The sequence below is a fragment of the Tachypleus tridentatus genome, chromosome 2 (assembly GCF_004210375.1).
Source record: "Tachypleus tridentatus isolate NWPU-2018 chromosome 2, ASM421037v1, whole genome shotgun sequence".
NCBI lineage: Eukaryota > Metazoa > Arthropoda > Merostomata > Xiphosura > Limulidae > Tachypleus > Tachypleus tridentatus.
Genome location: NC_134826.1, coordinates 68,435,298 through 68,460,505, shown reverse-complemented (window position 1 = coordinate 68,460,505; position 25,208 = coordinate 68,435,298). Strand labels below are relative to the sequence as shown.

The window sequence follows — 25,208 nt, the reverse complement described above, 5'->3', positions numbered from 1 at the left end:
TGTTGCCCTAAAATTTCTTAGTTCTCTATTTTCTCATTGATGTGCTTCCAAAAATGATCACAATGGATGATTTTTCAATTGAAATGTCTGTCCTTGTGGATCCTTTAAGCATCAGTGGATCGGGGATATTTGCTTTTCATTTTAAAAAGCTAATTAAAAGTTTATCCCAGATAAAGTCATGTAAGACATATATATTCCTCAAAGTCATACGTGGCTTTCCAATCATCAAGAGCACAGCATGGTCAGGTAGGTCGCGAGTTTGAATCCTCGTCCCACCAAACATGTTCACCCTTTCAGCCGTGAGAAGTTTGTAATGTGACAATCGGTCAATCCAACTATACGTTGGCAAAAAAATAGCCTAAGAGTTGGCGGTGGATGGTAATAACTAACTTCCTTCCCTCTAGTCTTTTGCTTCTAAACTAGAGACTGCTTACGCAGACAGCCCTCATGTAACTTTGCGAGAAATTCAAAATAAATAAAACCAATCATCAATCCGTTAGGACATGCTACAATGTTTAGTTCAACAATATTTGAATCAATAGTTGAAGATTTATTTCTAATAACTCCTGGTATGAGTGTTTCACTTCTTGATGGTACAGTAGCTGAAAACTCAACTTTTTGTATAGCAGTTGCCATGTAGCACACAGAAATTTCATAGTCATATATTTTAAATCTATGAGATATATCTCTACACATCATTATATGTAATTAACGTTGAAGACGAGTACGTATTTGAAGTTTATTTCATAGAGAAATATATCTTACAGTAAGCGTGTCTTCGAACTTCCATCTTGCTTGAACTTTACGCTCACCTGCTTTTAGTATATATCCTTCTTCTTTCTTCATCTCGTACGTAGATATAATATACCATCTCTAGTTGTTAGATGAAGCTTCTTCCTTATTACGTCATTACTGTTCCAAACTAACAAATACTAAAGTACAGCATTGAAAATATAGCTTAAAAAGATATCTGTATTTCAGTCTTGTTACAGTGTTACGCGTTTCAGGACCAGAATAATCAAATGCCAGATGTACATTAAACATCTAGATTGTGTAATTTCCATATTTTAAATTTATAATAACTAGCCAATAAACAAGAAAGATGAACAAACGGATCCTAAAAATTCTCATAAAATCACTCTTATCAACTCAGTGATGTCGAGAAAACCCACTTGTAGAGAAATATATATTACTCTTATCAACTGTTACCATCTTATAATAAAAACAGTCAAATATTCAATGTTTTATTTTTTAAATATAAATTATATTTTCGAATGTAATATTCGTATTTAATATACGAAATAATAATTTTAAAATGTTTGAATAGTTTTAACAGAGGGCCAAGTCGTTACACTGGTTTTTAAGAAAAGTGGCGTGGTCCGAAAACACTGAAGTGTAGGCTTGGTAACTTTTGTTTGATAGTGGTTTCGCAACGTACTCCCTTTAGTCGGGTGAATTTTGACTTTTAAGTTCCAAAATGGTAAGTTATTGTAAGCTTTAATTAAATATTATGTATAATTTAAGGAAATCTGTAAAAGGTCAGTCACTTCTTTATGTGCTAAAAGATATTCTTATAATATCGCTAACTATTATTATTGCTTGTTGAGTTTCAAAACTCTAATGACTCAGTATTACTATTAGGCCTACTTGAAGCACGCCCAGTTTATAAATGTAGTAAAATCGATTCATGAACATACTTCAAAGAAAAAAGCAAGAAACATGACTAGTTTGGAAACCTTTGGTGTTCTTATTTTAAATTTCACTGTTATGAATTTAAAATGTCCGGCATGGCCAGGTGGGTTAAGGCGTTCAACTCTTAATCTGAGGGTCGCGGGTTCGAATTCACATCGCACCAAATATGCTCTCAATTTCAGCCGTGAAAGTGTTATAATGTTTGGTCAATCTCACTCTTCGTTGGTAAGAGTAGCCCAAGAATTGATGGTGGGTGATGATGACTAGCTGCCTTCCCTCTGGTCTTACACTACTAAATTAGGGACGGCTAGTGCAGATAGCTCTCGTGTGGCTTTGCGCGAAATTATAAAAAAAGCTGAAAAAATGAGTATATTATTTTAGTTATTCTTCTGTTTGGGAATTATTTTTACTGTTTGGTAATGAAAAAAAAATTCCTCTGTATGACTTACTTTCATTACTTAAAAGTATTAAGAAGAAAATTAAATGTGTGTAATAAGAAGGTTGTTGATTCAATGATAGATATATTAAAATTTTCATTTACATGAAAAATTTCTGATTTTTAATGTTTGCCAAAACTGATAAACATTAGTCTTAAAATACAGGTATGAGCTGAACAAGTCACATTAAAGATCTCTTGTGACATACATAAATTTATGTAATAAAGCCTTTGCTATCTTGTGAGAAAGAAAGCCTGTGAAAAAAACAACTAAAAGTGTGGGCCACTGCTGTTCTGTTAAAGCAAAATATTTGTGGAAAAGGAACTTTTATACTTAAAATGCAAAAGTAACTTTCTATAAATTACATGGGATGTCTGTGAAATCTGTGTAGTGAATGTATGGAATAAAAGCTATAATTACTCTAAAATCACATTTACTCATGTGGTGTGTCAATTTTATTGGAAATTTTAAATAATGTGATCAGTTTTAGTTGGCATGATAAACATTTAATGCTAATGTTTCTTTTTTATTAGGCATTGTCCCTGAATCCAGTTCGTATTTTGAAAGGAGAGGCAGAAGAAGAAAAGGCGGAACATGCACGAATGTCGTCTTTTATAGGTGCTATCGCTATTGGAGACTTGGTGAAATCAACTCTAGGACCCAAAGGAATGGTGAGTCACTCAAATACATGTAATTTTTATTAATACAAATTTTACTTACTGATCTTTTAACATTCTTTATAAAGGTTGCTGCTTACATTGATGACAATACAGGTGTGGGTTTAATTGAATTGAATTTGTGTTAAGCATATGATGATAAAACAGCTTCTTAAACAAATGGATCTGGATGATAAATTAGCTTATTGAATTTAAAACTAGCTGGAATGAGGAAAGTCAATGATTTGTATCATTGATATTCGTAGATTAATGTCACTCGTGGGGTAGCTCAGGGCTCTGTTTTAGGACATTTGGTCCTTTTGATTTACTTTAGTGACATAAATAAAGGAATGGTCAATAAATTTCTTAAGTTTGTTAGTGATATTAAGGTGTTGCTGGCTGCTAGGAGGATGGTGCTGGTATACAAATGGGTCATTCCATGTAAAATCATCCAGGGGGCTGCAGGTGACCCCCACAGAATGCCTTGAAACAATTCACATGTGCTCATCTACCCATATAATGAACAATTGCCAAAGATTACATCAATATCTATTATAGTTTCTGATTTACAGCCATGTAAAATTTAGTTAATTTTTGGCAAATTCATTTTTGGGCAACTTTGTCTGCTTAAAGCTGCAATAGTAATGGTGGTAGAAGGCTAAAATGTGCTACACCAACTGAATTAATCTCACAGAATTCAAAAATGGTCTCAAACCAAGTTTATCTCTCTTAGGACTTGCATGGTGAGGCTGTAAAATCACCTGAAAACCCAAAATCGTAAAAAACATTGGTTTATGTAATAAGCCATAACTCTAGGACTTAATATGATACAAAGCTAAATTTTGTTTTCTAATTTCCTATAACATATCAGTTGATAAATCAGCAATTGTTGTAACTAAAAGTCTATTAGATCTCCTGTAAACAAATGTAGATGCATGCAACATTTTATGATTTAGCTAAAAATAGCCCTACTTCAGGCCACAGTTTGACCATGTCACCAGTTATTCAGCCTTTTCAGGTTTTTACCATATATTCTTACATCTCTGAATATGATCTACAAAAAAAATCAGGATGGTGTTCAACCTACTTTTTGGGTTATAATTTTTTAAAGTATCCTCTGACCATACGTTGTTTACTTGACAAAAAAACTTCAATTCAGGTGTGTTATTGTGTGCAAATATATCCAAACAATTTTGAAATAATTTATGAATCCCATTGAAATATTCTAATCAGCCTTTACCATATATTCTTACATCTCTGAACATGATCTTCAGTGATCATTACTCTTGCAGCTTTAAGCAGCCAAAGTTGTCCGAAAATGAATTTGCCAAAAATACAAAAATATTAACTAAATTTTACAGGGCTGTAAATCAGAAACTATTAAATATATTGATCTAATCTTTGGCAGTTTTTCATTATATGGGTAGATGAGCACATGTGAATTTTTCAAGGCATTTTGATGGGGTCACCTGAAAAATTTTCCAAAATCTGGATGATTTGACATGGATTGACCCAAAGTAATTGAGATGATTTGATGGGTTGCACAAATAAATTACCTTTGGTGATAAAAACTGCAAGGTAGCGTATGTGCATTATCAAACTTCAAAATATAATTTTGTAGGAATAATTTGGACAATATTTTGAAGAAAAAAAAAAAGGATTTTGGTGTTCTTGCACCATCCAGGCTGTGTGCAGGTGGGTCAAACAGGATTTTGTGTTATATGTACAGAAATATTAAACACAAGTCAAAAGTGGTTATTATATCATTTAATGGTTATTGGTTAGGCATCAGTTGGAGAATTTTTTGTCATGGGTTTATTAAGAAAAACCTTGTATTGTTGGAAAGGGTTCAAAGGAGTTCTACAAGGATGATAGCTGGGATAAATGGTTATCATATGACAACAGGTTAGAATATCTGGAAGGTAACAGATATAGAGGGGATTTGTTTTTCATATTTAATGGTGATAATGGGAGGACAAAAGAACACAAGTAGAAATTTTTAAAATGAGAATAATGTTCAATGTAGAGAGCTTTACTTTTATGACAGTGGTTGTTTTTTTTACTACATTACTTACATTAAATTAAAAATAATTCCTTGTTATTTTATTAATTAGATGCACATAAGAAGTGAAATCCTGTCAGACCAGCAGTCAGTAAACCTTCTCAGCTTTTGTATTTTAAGTTATAAATTTTCTTAACCCTTTTCATTTGGAATACTATTTTTTATAAATACTTTAATGTTTTTTTTTTGCTTGTCTGTGTAGGATAAAATTCTTTTATGTGAAGGAAGACAAGAGGGGAAGGTAGAATGTACAAATGATGGAGCTACAATTTTGAGGTCGGTTGGTGTGGACAACCCAGCTGCAAAAATACTTATTGGTAAGGAAACAAAAACATTAAATATGTCAGGGAGCTGCTGCTTATATATTTCTACTTTTTACTAAAACCTTCTTTTGGAAAACTTTAAAATTTATATTTGTTTAAACATAACATTAACAAGTATTTTCTCTTCCATTCGTTGTCCACAACTGGTGTCTGATTTATTGATTTTAATTTGTTCATATGGTCCAGTGTTTCACAGTTACAGATTAGAAGTGATTTGAATGAGTTTTTTTATATCATGGATCTAATGAATAATTTGACATTCTGTTATCTAATTCAAAATCATGCTTGTTTCATGTAGAGCTATACAACTAATGGAATCAGATAAACATCATACTAACTGTTGACTACTTTCGGCTAATCAACCGTGCTGTCGACTACTTTCACTTAATCCATTGTGCTAACTGTTGACTACTTTCAGCTTACCAGTCAAACTGTCATTTACATTCTCATTAATTCAGTTTTGTAGGGATATGAGATGGAACTATTTTTTTCACAAACAAATGTTTTAGTAGAGTAAATGACTCATTTAATGCTTCCATTGTAACTACAGACATTTCCAAGGTTCAGGATGATGAGGTTGGTGATGGTACAACATCAGTAGCAGTATTTGCCTCAGAACTTTTAAAAGAAGCTGAACAGTTGATCAACATGAAACTCCATCCTCAAACAATTATTGCAGGATGGAGAAAAGCTGTCACTGAAGCCAGGGATGCCTTAACCTCCTTTGCAAGGGATAACAGGTGAGCTAACATATGGTTGGGTTTTAAATTTAACAACTATCTTTTGTTGTAGATAAAAGTAAAAACCTTTATTACTTGATTTTATCAGTTATTTATTCACTTTGAAAACATGAGTCAACAGTTCCTCAAACCATGTATTTTAGAGAGTAATGTCACTTCCTTTCAAAACTTAGACTGAATCTTGGAGGTTTTGCCAGTTTTCTACCAAATCATTAAACACTGTCTCTGGTATTGTAGGGATCACTTTCATTTTGAAACTTGGCTGAATGGACGTCAACTGCCTGTTGTAGAAACACATGCTTAAAGGACAACGTTCAAAAGTCTTCACTGAAGACCAAAGGTGGAAGAATGGAAATATTATCATCCGTAAACACTTGTTTCTACAGTAGGCTGTTGCCATCCATTCAACTAAGTTTTTTTGTGAATGCTCTGTCTAAACAATCTGTCAAAAAAACGCTTTCATATTGTACATCAATTTTTCTCCTTGATTTTTGGTAACTTGTATATTACATAACACTGACTTCATTTTAAATGTTCTTTCAGTATCCCAATTTTCTGAACTATAATTATTTGATTTGCAGTTGTGATATGGTTCTAAAAAATGTTAAGCTATCCAAATGTCTGAGAATATTATAATTTAAAGTAAAACATTTGAAAAATTGCATCTATTAGTTATAATAAAACATACTTTTCTACTCATCGGTGGGAAAATATATCTCTTAAACTTCTATGTTTTTATACAGAAACATGTCAATACCTTTGATCATACTGATAGGATAAATATAGAAATTTATGTATACATTATGGTAAAAATGCTAAAATGAGAATTGCTGGTGAAAGATTATTATGAAGATAGATAGAAGTTTAAAAGATTTATTTTTCCCACCGATGAGTAGAAAAGTATGTTTTTTATAACTAATATATGCAATTTTTCAAATGTTTTACTTTAAATTATAATATTCTCGGACATTTGGACAGCCTAACATTTTTTGTAAATAAGTTAACTTTAAAAGCTAATCTGAACATAAATATGCTTGGTAACCTAAATAAGTAATGTTCTGTCATAGGAACATTGGCAGGAAATCATCCTGTGTAACTTCAGAAGTATTGCATCTTGAGAATAACTTTCATGTAATATGTCTTCATCTTAACTTAAGTTTGGACAATTTTGTAATTATATTATCAATGATTGTGTTTTCTTATGGTATGAACTTCTTTAATTTTTGTTAAACCTATTTTTTAGTGGTAACCAAGAAAAGTTTTATGAAGATTTAATGAACATTGCAAGAACAACTCTGAGTTCCAAGATTCTCTCACAAAGTAAAGACTTTTTTGCTAAGTTAGCTGTTGATGCAGTTGTACGACTAAAAGGCTCGGGAAACCTACAGGCTATCCAAGTTTTGAAGAAACTTGGGGGAAGTTTGACTGACTCTTTTCTTGATGAAGGTGAGAAAGTAATAGAACATTTGTTATATGTTGTTGGTTGGTTGTTAGTGCAGAGTTGTAAAAGAAACTGCAACTTACAAACCAAAATAACCTTGTTAAGTTCTTGAAATAATTTGTGGGTGTGATTACTTTAGTCTCACCTCGGGTATGGTTTTCTTTTATAAATGATTTATATGGCATCTTTAGAAAGTTCAAGTTTCTAATAAAGCATTCCTACCAAAAGTTCATATTTCAGTTTTCATGACCTCTCTAACTTCCTGAATGAATATCGAAACTTATTTCTGTAAAACTTTACATTTGTCATCCATTTTTCAGTGACATAAAAACTGAAATATAAAACAAAATGAAGAATGATTTTTTCTTTGAATCCAACATTTTGTAAGATTTTAATGTATAGATAAGTTTTAAAAGGTCTAAGCAGTTATAGACAAGAATTGTGATAATGAAAACCAAGCATTTATACTAGCTAGTGGTTAGTGACTAAAGTTCCTGTAGAAGATAAAATGTTTTATCCATTGGCTGTAAAATAATCAACTTTAATTGTTAAAAATAATGGACAAGGAGAGGTGGCAGGGGCTTCTCTAATATATCAGTATCTTGCAAAATCATAGATTCATCATGCTGTTTGTGTTTTTAGTTAACTGGAAGTGTAAAAACTGTAATGTAGATACATCTTTAACTGAGAATTAAAAGTACAGATATATCTTGTGACATGGGAGTAATGATTGAGAATTTGATATTTAATACTTCCTTTTGAAAGTAAGGTTAGGAGTGATGAACTCTGTTTTGATGCCAAGTTTGCTGAAATATATTTATAATAAAGATGTTCAAATGAAACTGTACTTGGACCCAATCATACAGAGAGATAAAGAATTTACCAACACAAATTGGTGAAATAATTAATTTACTTGGTAAAACATAGAGGGCACCTCAGATGTAATTAGTGGGATTGATTGGACTATTAATATCTTTGTATAACTCCATGAACTCTGTATCTAACTGTCATGGGCCCACAGACAAATGGGGATTTGTGTATTTTGTTAATTTTTATACGTGGCTTTCTTTCTTTTTTTTTTCAGGATTTTTGTTGGATAAAAAGGTGGGTGTGAATCAACCTAAGCGGATTGAAAAGGCTCGTATTCTAATTGCGAATACCCCCATGGATACTGACAAAATTAAAGTGTTTGGATCACGAGTGCGGGTAGATTCAGTTGCAAAAGTTGCAGAATTAGAACTTGCGGAGAAGGAAAAAATGAAAGACAAGGTAAGAGATTCTCTATAAAATAATGAATTAAAACATTTGTTGAACCAATAACATAGAGAATTTTTGCAATAACTTGGTTTATGCTTAATGTATTTAGTGGTTCAAGGTTTTGTGGATAACATAACCACCTAAGTTTCTTTATTAATTCCATATAGAAGCATGTAAAGTGCATTATCTGGCTTCATGTTAGGAACAGTCATTTATCTGATGCATAGAATCCTTAACCTACTGGCTGGGATATCATTTTCCCATATATTGCATCATGTATTTTTGTAAGTTGTATTTGTTTTGTCTTATTATTCAAATCACAGAAAATAGAGATTTTCAGAAAAAAAATACATAGAAAATGGGATCCAAATTTGAACAACTCAAAGTTTAAATGGAGCCACTTGTTTAAAATTAAGAAATGAAATGTGTTAAATACACTCTCTAGGGGTGTCATTACATTATTATAAATACCCTCTTTCCGGGGGTGTCGTTATATTATTTTGGATGTATAAATTCAAGTTATAAAAGTTATTTTAGTGGGTTAATTAGTATATTTTACAAACAGTAGCAGATGTAATATACCATAACGAATAACGGGGGGATGGAATGCAAGAAGATTGTAATGTTAAGTTTGTTACTAAAGGAAATGTTACCTGTTTTACAGTATTTGTTTTAAACCTTGCGGTTAGACCTTACACACTAATGATTGTGCTGTTTCAACTATACGATTTATGGACCCAAATTTTTTCCACCTGAAAGAAATATTTACTGGAACTACATGTTAGTTTTGTTTGCTGCTAATACTGAAAAAAGAGAGGAAAATGTTAAGAGAAAAACATAAGTACTTATAATTCATGGGATAAGTATAGACAACTAAATACAACAAAATATATGGTTGGTTTCAAGTCTTTTTTTTTTTTTTAATCTGTTGCATGCCTTTTACAACATGTTTAAAATATATTAGCTTACACTTCTGTTGTGTGTCATAATATTTTACTTAATCAATTTATAGCTGAGATCTTTATTAATAAGCTGTGTTACAAGAAGTGTACTGTTGTTAGTTTAATATTGATAAAGTGTGTACTTGCTTGTTTGTTCTTGTAAAAAGAACAGTCAGGTACTATACCCATAGTTTGTGTTCAATTTACCTTCTAGGTGGAAATGATTTTGAAACACAACATCAACGTTTTTATTAATCGCCAGCTGATTTATAACTACCCCGAGCAACTGTTTGCTGATGCCGGTGTCATGGCCATTGAGCATGCAGATTTCGACGGCATTGAACGACTTGCTTTAGTGACAGGTATTTGTCTTCTCAGCCTTGTGCTTTTCTTCACTAGATTTTGTTTTCTTCACTTTGTTCTGTTGGTATGTATATGCAAACGTCTTATTCCTTACTTTCACTTTTGACCTGGCTTGACCTACCCTGTTTGTTTGTAACAAACTCTGTACATCAGTTTATTTTGGGCTTTATTAATTTTGTTTTCACACACCAGTTGGATTATTTGCTATATTTACTGTGATTTATTGATATTGACTGAAAAATCCAAGTTTGAAGAACCAAGTTAAACTAATCCTTTAGGTCTTCATCAAAGCATGATGTATGAGTGTTAACTGTGTTTAGAAACTATCTTGATAAACATAATAAAAAATTTACAAAAGTTAGGTTTAAAGTATACAACCAGTAAACCAATGATTTACAGGTAGATGAATTAAACTGATACTTAGGGAACTGTTTATGGTATCAAAATATAAAAATACATGTTTATGTAATTTAAATTATATTTTCAAAACACTCAAAAGTAGGTACACCACCCTATATATTTTGTTTTAAAGAAGAAAAGTCCACGTTTTAGACATGCTCTAGTTAGAGTTTTTATTTCATTTCTGTAAAGACTTCTTGAACCTGTGTTTTTCTAACATTATGAATTTTTTTTTTGTAACTTTAATTCACATGTGGTCTTAATTCTACTTATCAAAAATTATGTACAAAAGACTTGGAAACACAAGTCCACCTACCTGCTGGCAATTACTCTTTTAGTGCTTGTTATAATTTTACTTTAAAATTAGTTAGCCTATGTTCTTGAAATTTGGCAGATTTTTAGTAAATATTACAATGTTTTTCATACACAATATCTTTTAAGGAACTTAAGACTTAAGAAAAAAATGTTTTTCTCAAATGTATCTCAGAATGGCTGGTACAGATATTAGCACTTTTAATAACAAGGAGCAAACAATGTTCCTAAGTCGTCATCACGTTAATAAAGAGAAAGTTTGAATGTGACTATTGACGGACATGTCTTGGGGACGAGAGTATAAAGGGTACTGGATTGTAGGGGGCGTTGCAGGAGGATGTTAGGTTATTAATTGGTATAGGTATAAAGGTGTTCCTTTATATTGGTTTAATTTTGGTTTTAGGTGCTGTATAAGTAGGGCATCTTTGATTTTGCATTTATTTATATTTGTTTCCCTACTTAATATCTGGGTGTTTTCTACGATTATGTTGTGTTTATTTGTTTTGCAGTGTTCAAAAATGTCTGAAGGTGTATTTTTGTGTTCTTTCAATCTAGTTTCCATTTTTCTGCTTGCTTCTCCAATATAGAAGTTGTGGCAGTTGTTGCATTGTATTTTATAAATAATGTTGTGTTGTGTTTGTCAATGTAGTTTTTACATAGTATGCACTTCAGTTTTGTACCTGGTTTTTGAATAAATTTGGTGTTTAATGGAATGTTGTGTTTTTTAAGTTTTTTCCAAATGTTTGTTATTTTGTCGCTGATGTCGGGAACATGTGATATGCAGCAGTATAAGGTTTTGTAGTTTGTTGTATCTTGGGATTTATTGTTGGTCTAGGTGTGTGTATAATATTTTCCATGTTTTTTGAGGGAATTTGTTGATGCTGATGAACTGTTTTATTTTGTTGATTTCACAGTTAATTTTATCATACCCATTTATACTCTTGTCCCTAAGACGTGTCCATCAATGGTCACATTCAAACTTTCTTTCTTAACCTAAAGATGACTGAGGACAGTCAAAATGTTCTCACCTTATCATTAAAAGTGTTAATACCCATACCAGCTGTTCTGAGATACATTTTTATTTCAATTGGGTTTCTCATCATAAAGAATGTTTTTCTCATTACTTTACTTTTACACATTACCTATTCAACATGCAAAGTAATTTTCATTTTAAGATTAAAAATACTTTTCAAACTTCACATGTGAAATCTTTATCCAGATAGTTTTATCAAACGTTTCTTAAGAAAAAAACCTTTATTTTGTTATATTTCACTGACAGATCTGTGCAAGTTCAGTTAATTTGACCAATCTCATAATTACTGTATAGAATTGGGAAATGAAAATAAATTATACCTCGTCTTAGAATGACTACTAATTATAAATTGAAAACATGAGTATTTAGACTAAATAGCTTAAATATTATAACAGTATGTATTTATTAAATTTATTATTGATTTTTCAGCCTTGCCTGACTAGCAATATTGAAGTTACAATAACATAGTACTCATGTTACAGTATCCAGTAATATAAAACCGACCTTTAGTTTTAGGCTGTCTATTAGTGGGCTAGTATTTGGTAAAATACAGTCACACTTCAGTTATTATAAATTGTATATGTATATAGTGTTATTATTTCGAAATTTATTTGTATTAAGACCTAGAACAGTAACTATAGTACACAGTTATTTCTAATAGTTATGACCTTTGTACTTATTGGTACTTGTCTTAACTTGCCAAGCCTTAAAACATTTCCCACTTAGAGAATGTAAAACTAAATTCTTTCTTTAGGTTTTATATACATGCACTAAAAAAATCATGAGCTACTTCATAAATTCCATTATGATTTATCAAGTATAAAAACAAATCTGTAGTTAAATCTTCAAATATATGAAGTTATGAAGAGATTAAAGAATCAACTTGCTAGTTTGAAGGTTTGTTTTGAAAAGAATATCATTATATTTAAAACTACTAAGAGTACATTTGGAGCTTATGATTGGCTATTCACATCATGTATAGAAGTAACTGTACATAAGGGACTATTTCAAAAATGGAAAGAGATGAGTGGGAACCATTGTATTTACAAAATACAGTGATAACTTGGCAAATTGAAAAGATTAAAATGTTTTTATTTATATTCTGGCTTGTCAGTATTGGTAATATGAGTTTATACAAAAATAGACTTCGTAAATTTGACATCACAAATGTAATTTGAACCAGTGCTACATTCAGTGTACTACATTACACATAAATAAATGTTTAGGCATATTTGTTTAATATGTATAAAATGAAAGCTTGAATTATAATCTGCATAGTTTGTTTTGAAAAGAATATCATTATATTTAAAACTACTAAGAGTACATTCTGAGCTTATGATTGGCTATTCACATCATGTATACAAGTAACTGTATATAAGGGACTATTTCAGAAATGGAAAGAGGTGAGTGGGAGCCATTGTATTTACAAAATACAGTGATAACTTGGCAAATTGAAAAGATTAAAATGTTTTGATTCCAAACTTAAGGAAATAAACTCATGAAATAGTAGTTCAACAAAATTTTTAATACAAGTCAATGAACATGATGACATGGCCTTCAACTCATGACTTGTGTGGCAAGGGTTAACTGTAAAATAGATTAGTATGAAACATTTTTCTGCATTATTACATGAGCAGAAGATTTGTAGTCAGTCCTTGGACATTATCTCAGGTTCCATGCCAATGTTTTATTCAGCTTCAAACAACCATACGTAAGATATTAAACCTATCAACTTTCACTTGGTTAATATATTCATGATGTTAAGATGGGTTTATAAATGTACGTAATAATCTTTTTATTTCATGAAGGTGGGGAGATAGTGTCTACTTTTGGATGTCCAGACAAAGTTAAACTGGGCTATTGTAACCTGATTGAAGAAGTCATGATTGGAGAAGATAAACTGTTGAAGTTCTCTGGAGTACCACTTGGAGAAGCATGCACCATTGTTCTACGTGGGTCTACGCAGCAGATTTTAGACGAGGCTGAACGATCACTGCATGATGCTCTCTGCGTGCTATCACAAACTGTAAAGGAAACCCGTATTGTGTTTGGAGGGGGGAGTGCTGAGATGCTTATGGCTACGGCTGTTGGTAAACTTGCCGAGAAAACTCCAGGAAAAGAAGCTATGGCAATAGAATCGTTTGCTAAAGCTCTGCGACAGGTAAAGTGTTCATTACTTGGAAATCTGCAATAGAATCGTTTGCTAAAGCTCTGCGACAGGTAAAGTGTTCATTACTTGGAAATCTGCAATAGAATCGTTTGCTAAAGCTCTGCGACAGGTAAAGTGTTCATTACTTGGAAATCTGCAATAGAATCGTTTGCTAAAGCTCTCGCGACAGGTAAAGTGTTCATTACTTGAAATCTGCAATAGAATCGTTTGCTAAAGCTCTCGCGACAGGTAAAGTGTTCATTACTTGGAAATCTGCAATAGAATCGTTTGCTAAAGCTCTGCGACAGGTAAAGTGTTCATTACTTGGAAATCTGCAATAGAATCGTTTGCTAAAGCTCTGCGACAGGTAAAGTGTTCATTACTTGGAAATCTGCAATAGAATCGTTTGCTAAAGCTCTGCGACAGGTAAAGTGTTCATTACTTGGAAATCTGCAATAGAATCGTTTGCTAAAGCTCTGCGACAGGTAAAGTGTTCATTACTTGGAAATCTGCAATAGAATCGTTTGCTAAAGCTCTGCGACAGGTAAAGTGTTCATTACTTGGAAATCTGCAATAGAATCGTTTGCTAAAGCTCTGCATGACAGGTAAAGCACACAGGTAAAGTGTTCATTACTTGGAAATCTGCAATAGAATCGTTTGCTAAAGCTCTGCGACAGGTAAAGTGTTCATTACTTGGAAATCTGCAATAGAATCGTTTGCTAAAGCTCTGCGACAGGTAAAGTGTTCATTACTTGGAAATCTGCAATAGAATCGTTTGCTAAAGCTCTGCGACAGGTAAAGTGTTCATTACTTGGAAATCTGCAATAGAATCGTTTGCTAAAGCTCTCATGACAGGTAAAGTGTTCATTACTTGGAAATCTGCAATAGAATCGTTTGCTAAAGCTCCACGACAGGTAAAGTGTTCATTACTTGGAAATCTGCAATAGAATCGTTTGCTAAAGCTCTGCGACAGGTAAAGTGTTCATTACTTGGAAATCTGCAATAGAATCGTTTGCTAAAGCTCTGCGACAGGTAAAGTGTTCATTACTTGGAAATCTGCAATAGAATCGTTTGCTAAAGCTCTGCGACAGGTAAAGTGTTCATTACTTGGAAATCTGCAATAGAATCGTTTGCTAAAGCTCTGCGACAGGTAAAGTGTTCTGTTACTTGGAAATCTGCAATAGAATCGTTTGCTAAAGCTCTGCGACAGGTAAAGTGTTCATTACTTGGAAATCTGCAATAGAATCGTTTGCTAAAGCTCTGCGACAGGTAAAGTGTTCGTTACTTGGAAATCTGCAATAGAATCGTTTGCTAAAGCTCTGCGACAGGTAAAGTGTTCATTACTTGGAAATCTGCAATAGAATCGTTTGCTAAAGCTCTGCGACAGGTAAAGTGTTCATTACTTGGAAATCTGCAATAGAATCGTTTGCTAAAGCTCTGCGACAGGTAAAGTGTTCATTACTTGGAAATCTGCAATAGAATCGTTTGCTAAAGCTCTCATGCACAGGTAAAGTGTTCATTACTTGGAAATCTGCAATAGAATCGTTTGCTAAAGCTCTGCGACAGGTAAAGTGTTCATTACTTGGAAATCTGCAATAGAATCGTTTGCTAAAGCTCTGACAGGTAAAGTGTTCATTACTTGGAATCTGCAATAGAATCGTTTGCTAAAGCTCATGACAGGTAAAGTGTTCATTACTTGGAAATCTGCAATAGAATCGTTTGCTAAAGCTCCATGACAGGTAAAGTGTTCATTACTTGAAATCTGCAATAGAATCGTTTGCTAAAGCTCTGCGACAGGTAAAGTGTTCATTACTTGAAATCTGCAATAGAATCGTTTGCTAAAGCTCTGCGACAGGTAAAGTGTTCATTACTTGAAATCTGCAATAGAATCGTTTGCTAAAGCTCTGCGACAGGTAAAGTGTTCATTACTTGGAAATCTGCAATAGAATCGTTTGCTAAAGCTCTGCGACAGGTAAAGTGTTCATTACTTGGAAATCTGCAATAGAATCGTTTGCTAAAGCTCCATGCGACAGGTAAAGTGTTCATTACTTGAAATCTGCAATAGAATCGTTTGCTAAAGCTCTGCGACAGGTAAAGTGTTCATTACTTGGAAATCTGCAATAGAATCGTTTGCTAAAGCTCTGCGACAGGTAAAGTGTTCAGTTACTTGGAAATCTGCAATAGAATCGTTTGCTAAAGCTCTGCGACAGGTAAAGTGTTCATTACTTGGAAATCTGCAATAGAATCGTTTGCTAAAGCTCTGCGACAGGTAAAGTGTTCATTACTTGGAAATCTGCAATAGAATCGTTTGCTAAAGCTCTGCGACAGGTAAAGTGTTCATTACTTGGAAATCTGCAATAGAATCGTTTGCTAAAGCTCTCATGACAGGTAAAGTGTTCATTACTTGGAAATCTGCAATAGAATCGTTTGCTAAAGCTCTGCGACAGGTAAAGTGTTCATTACTTGGAAATCTGCAATAGAATCGTTTGCTAAAGCTCTGCGACAGGTAAAGTGTTCATTACTTGGAAATCTGCAATAGAATCGTTTGCTAAAGCTCTGCGACAGGTAAAGTGTTCATTACTTGGAAATCTGCAATAGAATCGTTTGCTAAAGCTCTGCGACAGGTAAAGTGTTCATTACTTGGAAATCTGCAATAGAATCGTTTGCTAAAGCTCTGCGACAGGTAAAGTGTTCGTTACTTGGAAATCTGCAATAGAATCGTTTGCTAAAGCTCCATGACAGGTAAAGTGTTCATTACTTGGAAATCTGCAATAGAATCGTTTGCTAAAGCTCTGCGACAGGTAAAGTGTTCATTACTTGGAAATCTGCAATAGAATCGTTTGCTAAAGCTCTGCGACAGGTAAAGTGTTCGTTACTTGGAAATCTGCAATAGAATCGTTTGCTAAAGCTCTGCGACAGGTAAAGTGTTCATTACTTGGAAATCTGCAATAGAATCGTTTGCTAAAGCTCTGCGACAGGTAAAGTGTTCATTACTTGGAAATCTGCAATAGAATCGTTTGCTAAAGCTCTGCGACAGGTAAAGTGTTCATTACTTGGAAATCTGCAATAGAATCGTTTGCTAAAGCTCCATGACAGGTAAAGTGTTCATTACTTGGAAATCTGCAATAGAATCGTTTGCTAAAGCTCGCGACAGGTAAAGTGTTCATTACTTGAAATCTGCAATAGAATCGTTTGCTAAAGCTCTGCGACAGGTAAAGTGTTCATTACTTGGAAATCTGCAATAGAATCGTTTGCTAAAGCTCTCACGACAGGTAAAGTGTTCATTACTTGGAAATCTGCAATAGAATCGTTTGCTAAAGCTCTGCGACAGGTAAAGTGTTCGTTACTTGGAAATCTGCAATAGAATCGTTTGCTAAAGCTCTGCGACAGGTAAAGTGTTCATTACTTGGAAATCTGCAATAGAATCGTTTGCTAAAGCTCTGCGACAGGTAAAGTGTTCATTACTTGGAAATCTGCAATAGAATCGTTTGCTAAAGCTCTGCGACAGGTAAAGTGTTCATTACTTGGAAATCTGCAATAGAATCGCTTTGCTAAAGCTCTCACGACAGGTAAAGTGTTCGTTACTTGGAAATCTGCAATAGAATCGTTTGCTAAAGCTCTGCGACAGGTAAAGTGTTCGTTACTTGGAAATCTTTATTTCATGACATCGTATTTAATTCTCAAACTTTTAACCTAGTTCATATTTTACAAAGTTAGTTAAGGATATAAAAATGATCTTTTTAAAAGTGTGATATTCATCGTGAAATATCGCATATAAAAAGTAACTTTCTAGTTAAAACATTGAGGATATGTCATGTTTTGTTACAAACCAGTAAACATATAATTTATTTTTAATAAAATATAAAGTTTACAGAAAACACAATAAAAAGTATGTTGTATGTCAGTGATTAATGTTAAATGTGTGATTTACTCCAACAGATGGTTACAATAATTGTTGATAATGCTGGTTATGATAGCGCACAGCTGATATCTGAGCTTCGAGCAGCCCATGCTGAAGGAAAGAACACCTATGGGATTGGTGAGATGTTTTACTTTTTGGTGAATTTTTAACATATCTGACTTTCTTATTAATAGTAATTATTTTATCTTTGTGAAAAACTAAACTATCGAGGGTAACTCCAGATTGTGTTTGAGTGTAAGCTGTCAAAGTAATATGAGATCTTAGTTATTGTTACAAGATACAAGGTGCTGTCTATTAGATATTTATTTTAAGTTGGACTGTTAAATGTAACTTTACTCAATTTACCTCTGGGTTAACAAAATTTGTAAATGGATCATTAGTGTTGTGTTTAATTAATGTTCTGTGGTTGTTCATAAAGTTTATATTGTAAGAATTATAAAGAACATCAGTATTTGTTTGAATATTTTCTTTTTTGGTGTTTAAATTTGATAATTTTGGACCCTTTGTTTTCGTATAGTACATAGTACCATGAAATGAAATTAACGTTGTTTTTTTCTAATGGTGGCATTGAAGTGTTATATTACTATAGTGTATAATAAATAGGGCAAGAACATTTTTTATATAACTTGTTTTCTTCTAGAATTAAAGTAGATTGTTTTATATGAATTTTTATCTTTGTTATGTATATGTATTGAACTCTAATTCTCTATTTGTTTGCTGGATTTTAACCCTTATATCACAAAATATCCTTTAGGTGTAGAATACTGATCACCAAATATCTTCGTTAATATCAAGCTTCCAGTTTTAAATGTATTTTAATTTGATAGCATATGTTTGTTTTAGAAAGCTAAACATGTGGGTGGAACTTAATGATTAAAATAATCTTTGTTTTTAACAGACATAGAAGAAGGAGTTATAGCAGATGTTGAGAAGATAGGTATCACAGAATCATATGCTGTCAAGCGTCAAGTGTTGTTGAGTGCTTCCGAAGCAGCAGAGATGATTCTTCGAGTTGATGACATTATTAAGGCAGCTCCTCGCAAAAGAACACCAGACCTGGGCCACTAACTTGCCTCTTACTTGTAGTAGAAAAATTCTTAAAATATGAACTGCTTTTTAATCATACAAAGGATGAATGTTTTTCAGTTGTTGTTTTTTTTAATACTAACTTAAATATGTTACCCTTATTTTTATTTGTACATGTTTTGTTCTTCACTGACCGTCTTGAACCGATTAAACCACCATATAAAATAGTCATTGCGAGTATCTTCTGGTTAGTTTGGTAACAAACAACATCTTTATAATATTACAGATACTGTTTAATTACATTCAGTGTCATTCCATGTAATCTGTGAATAAAGTTATGTTGCATGAATTTTTACTTTGTGCGATGTTTTATATGTTTCATAAACTATTTCTTTTCTCACTGAAATCTTAAAGAACCCTTTGTAAGACAAACTCGCACTGGGATATTGTTCTAGATTGTTGCTCAGGGTTAAACGAATATTACACAAAATTCAACACATCCTGATGATCCTACACAGGATTCAACTAGTCCTGGTGCTCCAATAAAGAACATCTTAAGCCTAAAAAATGTTAGAGTATTGCTAGAAAAGGGACACATATTTTTGTATAAAATACGAAATTTCTTTCATGTAACATGTACCAAAACTACAACAAATATTAGTGTTACGTTTATAACATACAAGTGAATATGTTGACGTTGGTTATAAAATTGTCTGAAAAAGAAAGTAAACTATGAAATAGATAGTATTAGGGTTCCAAACTCCCTAAGACCCCTATTGTTAATATTAGGATTCTATAAATTAATTCGGCTACCAAAGGTCTGTCAACAATACAAGGCGTTAATAAATTCTTATAAACTATATTTATAATATTGTAATTTGTTTGAATTTGATGTTATTGGAGCTAGTGGCTCATACTGTTAAAATAAAAGTTTTATGAATACACTCGGAGTAAGTGTAGATTATAGGTTAATTGGAGCGTGGTTACGTTGAGAGAGGATGTGTGAAATACTACATTAATAAGTTCTAGATTGATAAACGCCAATCACAAGTACAGCTTCCGAGGTCTGTATTATACTTCACACTTTAAAAAGTTCTTTCTACGTTGAAATGAAAGTTTTTTTATTATTGAAATTTTTTCAAACCAAGTGGGCTTATTTACGTAGTTTCACATTCTCAAGACGTCAAATACATTAAACTAAAGCATAAGAAAATATAACAGTAAAACAATTACACACGGAGCAAGATAAATGTTTTGTGTTTGTTAAAATATAACGATGCCCATAGTTTGCAGTTTGTTCATTTAGGCTTAACAACAAATTTTGTAAAGACCGGTAGTAAAAGAATAATTTTGAGAGTTCTGCAACCTTATATATCGTAAAGCAAGGAACAATAAAGGATAAAATAATATAGTTTATTCTCGTTACATGGAATAACATTAGAACAATCTAAAATTAATTAAAGAATATTAGTTAGGGTAGAAACAAATTCAATAAATTGATCACATAAAGCCAGTTTTTGTGTGTTTGAAAATGTTTTTTAAGGTAAAAAATTACAAAATGTAATAGAGAGAAAGAGAAAATATAAAAATGACTACGAATATAAAATAGAATTGTTTCGAATTTCATGTCAAGCTACGCGAGGGCTATCTGCGCTAGCCGTCCATAATTTATCTAAGACTAGAGGGAAGGCAGCTAGTCATGGGCTACTCTTTTAACAACAAATAGTGGGATTGACCGTAACATTTTAACGCCCCCTAGGCTAAAAGGACGAGCATGTTTGGTATAACGGGGATTCGAACCCGGACCTTTGAATTAGGAGTGGGGTGCCTTAACCGCCTGGCCGCTACAGGAGAGTCGCATGATCTGAAAAATTATAACTAGACATTCTAAGCAATTATAAAGATAACAACAATTATTTTTAAAATAGCAATTATAATATACATTTTATTATTTTTATAAGGATGCTTATCGATAAAACAACGTATATTCAACTGTTAAAAACTGTTTTTGATGGGGTTTTTCAATCCTTTTAATATACATTGTAACTTCTTTTCTTTAAACCATAGTAATGTACTGAAATTTTTATTATAAATAATTGCCATAATTCCAAAAACGATATGGTTTAAACAATATAGATCAATAATAATTTTGTTGGGAACCTACTGTTAGTAGGATTTAGAAATAGGAAAAATAGTGACAAAACAAAAATATTTCACTTTATTATGGCGTAGTTATGGTTTTAGAATTTAATTACGCGTAAATTATGATGAAATATGTTAAATAATTAGTTGGATTATGTAACAATAAGGAATTTATATCTTCGAAACGCGTAATAATTAGAAATAAGAAAAACTTGAATGCACTGCGTTCCGAAGAATGAGAAAAACATAAACACTATAAAAATTACTACGAAAATAAAATAGAAAAAAACGTTATATTAAAGCCAGTTATTGAGTGATAAGGACAATGTAGTATAAAAATATTAAATTAGAAAAAATAAAATATTAAATTTTCATCTATTCATAATTGTAAAGTGTTAATCTAAACCACGAAATCATTTGTAAATGTTGCACCAAAGACTGTTCCTTTTCTTCGTTTTTATATCTACCATCCTCGAAAAGGATTGCTCGCAAAGATACGTTGTAACAAACGGTATGAGTATCTCAAGGGCTTTCTTAGCAATAAGAGGATACGCTACGATTTGGTGACACCAAAACATTCAGAGCGTTGTTGTTCTGAAAAGTTGCTGTTGAACCCGGCTCTGCTGAAGTTTAATGATTTCGTCCAGGTATTCATCATTGACATCTGCTGTCGCAACGCTAAACGTGAACGGCTGTCTCACCCATGCTGGATATGACTCTGGTGAGGAAGTATCTAGGGCTGTGACGATTACACGATTAACCGGTTACTGCTCTTAACCGGTAACAGATTTCCTAAGCGGTTAATCTAAGATTTTTTTCCGAGAAAAATAAACGAGGGAAAACAATACGATTATCGTATATGCAAAAATGGCTCGTTTGGGTTGAGAAAATATTTTACATAGAAGAGCGAACAACCCAAACGAGTCGTTTTTTGCATATATATTTCTCTACAAGTGGGTTTTCTCGACATCACTGAATACGATTATCGACATTTGCGTGTAAATATTCCATTATTTCACCTTGACATTGGTATGTTTGCCTATCGCGATTTTACGAACTGCTTGTCTTTTTGTTTGGTTGAATTATCGTTGTTGTTGTTGTTGAAAGCCTTTAGAGTTTTTGTTAACGTTCGGTGCGGCCGTCACGCGCAAATTCCTAGGGCTGTGACGATTACACGATTAACCGGTTAAAAAAGTCCGTAATCGTCGCAGCCCTAGAAGTATCCGTCAAGAGACTTTGCGAGCTCATCCAAGTGCATGGCAATTGCTTGCTTCAGTTCCCCGGATACAGAAATGTTTCCTATTTCAGACACATCTTCGATCTTACTTACACAGTCGTCCAGCAGGGGAAAGTTTGCAAATATATCATTCTCTGTTCGTCGTTTCCATAACGGTAGCGTTTTTTGAAAAGCCTTCAGATTTTCTTCCGCTACGATGATGTTGACTCCACCGCCCTGCATCTGTTGATTGAGAGCATTGAAGATATCGGCCATGTACGCCAAAATGAGAATGAACTTAAATTTTTCGAAGCAATCTGCATGACAATGTTGGTGCTCTAGCAAAAACAGGACTAATTCCACATGCATGGCAAAAACACGATTCAGCACCTTTCCCTGAATTCAGAGCCCATTTCATTACACAGCTCTTTGAAGATGTGGTGCTTCAGGGCACTATTTCGCACAAAGTTCACACATCCACTACAATTTTTAATACTTCTGCCAGTTTTGCAGGCAAGGATTTTGTTGCCAACGCATGCGTGTGCAGAACACAGTGTGTTACAATGATATGTGGTGTATCGGCTTTCACCAGCGCACCAAAACCAGAGTTTCGTCCCATCATGACTGGAGCTCCGTCCGAACAAACTGCAGAAACCATATCCCACAAAAGATCGTTGTTTCTGAAGAAGTCATCCACAAGTTTCTTCACGTTGGCTGCCTTAGTTGTTGTTGTAAGAGGCTTACAAAATAAAAAATCATCTTTTATCTCGTTGTTCTTCACATAGCGCACAAGCTGGCTTAGATTGGAAACGTCAGTGGTCTCGTCGAGTTGAAGGCTGAATTTTGCTGGGCTTGAAATCAGATCTGCAACTACTTGAGCCAAGATGTCATTGCTCATGTCATCTATTCTGCTGCTGATGTCATTTGAAAAAGGAATTTGGGATAACTTATTTTCAGCTACTTTTTCCAGCATGATATTCACCATCTTCAATGCAGCTGGTTTTACGAGTGCTTCACCAATGGTGTGTGGTTTGCCCTGCTTTGCGATCAAGTACGCAACTTCGTACGATGCTGTGAGGATCGGTTTGTCGAAGAGTACAAAGCCGAGAACAGGGAAAGTAGCCTTTTCATCGAACCTGGCTCTCTTTATCTTAAATTTAGCAAGCCTTGTGTTCTTGTATTTCCCGTCTCCATGCAGCTTTAGGAAGTGTTCTCTTAGTTTTGCTGGTGCCAGACTAGAATTGCTCAACTGGGCATTGCAAATCATGCATTGAGGATGCTGACTCCCATCATGTTCCGTTATACACGTGAATCCATATTGTACGTATTCGTCCGACTACTTTCTGTTTTTGCTCGACATAGTTAGTATGAAGGGATTGAAAGATTAGGGAAAAATCACAAATGGCGCATGATTACTACAGTCACAAGTCGACTGTTAAGCGCACAAAGTTCCTTGCAGCACAGATATTAAGGCCAAGTGATGTGACGTGATCAGCCGCAGCCAATGATGGCCAAGTGGAGCATGACGTCACGAATCATGAGTGGAGTGAACGGAATGGGGACACAGTGTATGTGTCTTGACCTCCGCCAAACTCCTGAGACTGACTCTCCGAACCCCTGGGGTTCGATTGAACCCATGTTAAAAACCACTGTTCTAGCATGTGGTGTTGGTGTTCGTTTCGTTAATATTTTTAAGGCTCGTCTTGAAGCTAACATTTATTTCGATTTCTCATGGTTTCGGCTACGCGAGAAATTGTCATATTTCTATAGTACACTGGTGGCCAAAATCTTAAGGACAATGAACATAAAGAAAAGATATGGATTTTGCGTTGTTAGACTAAACCATTTATTTGAGTAGAGCTTCGAAAGATGAAAATAAGGAAAGGGAAAATAAAAATAAAAACTTTTTTGGCATTTAATAGGTGAAAATGTGAACACTATGAAATTAGCCTGACAACGAAATTGTGCCATCAAACACCAGATGCACTGAAAAGTTTGACTAAGTAAAGTGATTCTATATTGAAAAGTCAGTATGTAATCGCTAGATTCCTCGTGGTGAACATATCAGACAGCCCATTTTGGTTTTTGTATGAAGAAAACGATCAGCTAAAATTCGTGACTTTATTCTCTGTGTTGTGTGTGTGTATTTTCTAAAAGCAAAGCCACATCGGGCTCTCTGCTGAGTCCACCGAGGGGAATTGAACCCGTGATTTTAGCGTTGTAATCTGTGTTGGACAAAGTACAGGTTGAAACTATAACATCTTTACACTAAAGCATAAATACTATTTTTTCTAGAGTTGACGGAAAAGCACGAGTTATCTTAGGATTACGAGAGATATGTATATCAAGGCCTATATAATCGTTTGTTTTTGAAATTTTGCGCAAAGCTACTCGAGGTATATATGCGCAACAGAACAGAGACACGTGCGAAGTTTATTATACTCACAGTTTTAATTATAAAGGAAAACCTGAAAAACAACTGTAATTCTAAAAACAATTTTCTTTTCTTTCTAGGAATATAGATATTGTTTGTTTGTTTTAAAATTTCGCGCAAAGCTACACGAGGACTATCTGCGCTAGCCGTTCTTAATTTAGCAGTGTAAGACTAGAGGGATGGCAGATAGTCATCACCATCCACCGCCAACTCATTTAGGTAGGAGACGAAGATTTATTACTGTTCTTCTATAGACATACTAACACTTACCACAGTTCTATTAAATTTACTCCATATTACTCCACTACCAAAATAAGTTTCTTATATGTAAATCTAGCATTAAAATACGGTGTCTTACATAATGATATGTACCGAAAACCATTGGATAAAACACAATACAATGCTCAAGCATGTAGATTAAAGATATGTTCTGACAGTAAAAGCTATGATCGTCGCATTAATTCTTTGAAGCAGATTGTAACTAGAAGTTGAAATCGAACACTACCACCATTCAATTTGATAAAATTAACAATATACCACCTCCTGAATCTGCCTTGAAACAACTACCTGAAAACAATTATTTTCGAGTTCCACTGGTTGTTAACTATTACCAAAAACTAAAAAAAAACAACTAAAACAAACGCTTTTACCTCCTTCAACTTA

The 25,208-nt window shown here is 33.5% G+C and overlaps 1 protein-coding gene across 1 annotated transcript; it reads left to right on the top strand.

Annotated features, from left to right (window-relative positions):
- The first annotated feature begins 1,341 nt into the window (after window positions 1-1,341).
- Window positions 1,342-19,108, top strand: CCT2 (chaperonin containing TCP1 subunit 2). The gene is made up of 10 exons (XM_076488250.1): window positions 1,342-1,480; window positions 2,663-2,800; window positions 5,050-5,164; window positions 5,721-5,910; window positions 7,154-7,356; window positions 8,436-8,620; window positions 9,764-9,911; window positions 13,465-13,817; window positions 17,745-17,844; window positions 18,626-19,108. Exons 1-10 carry the CDS (start codon window positions 1,478-1,480, stop codon window positions 18,793-18,795), a joined length of 1,605 nt encoding a protein of 534 aa, XP_076344365.1. The 5' UTR covers window positions 1,342-1,477; the 3' UTR covers window positions 18,796-19,108.
- Window positions 19,109-25,208: the final 6,100 nt, after the last annotated feature.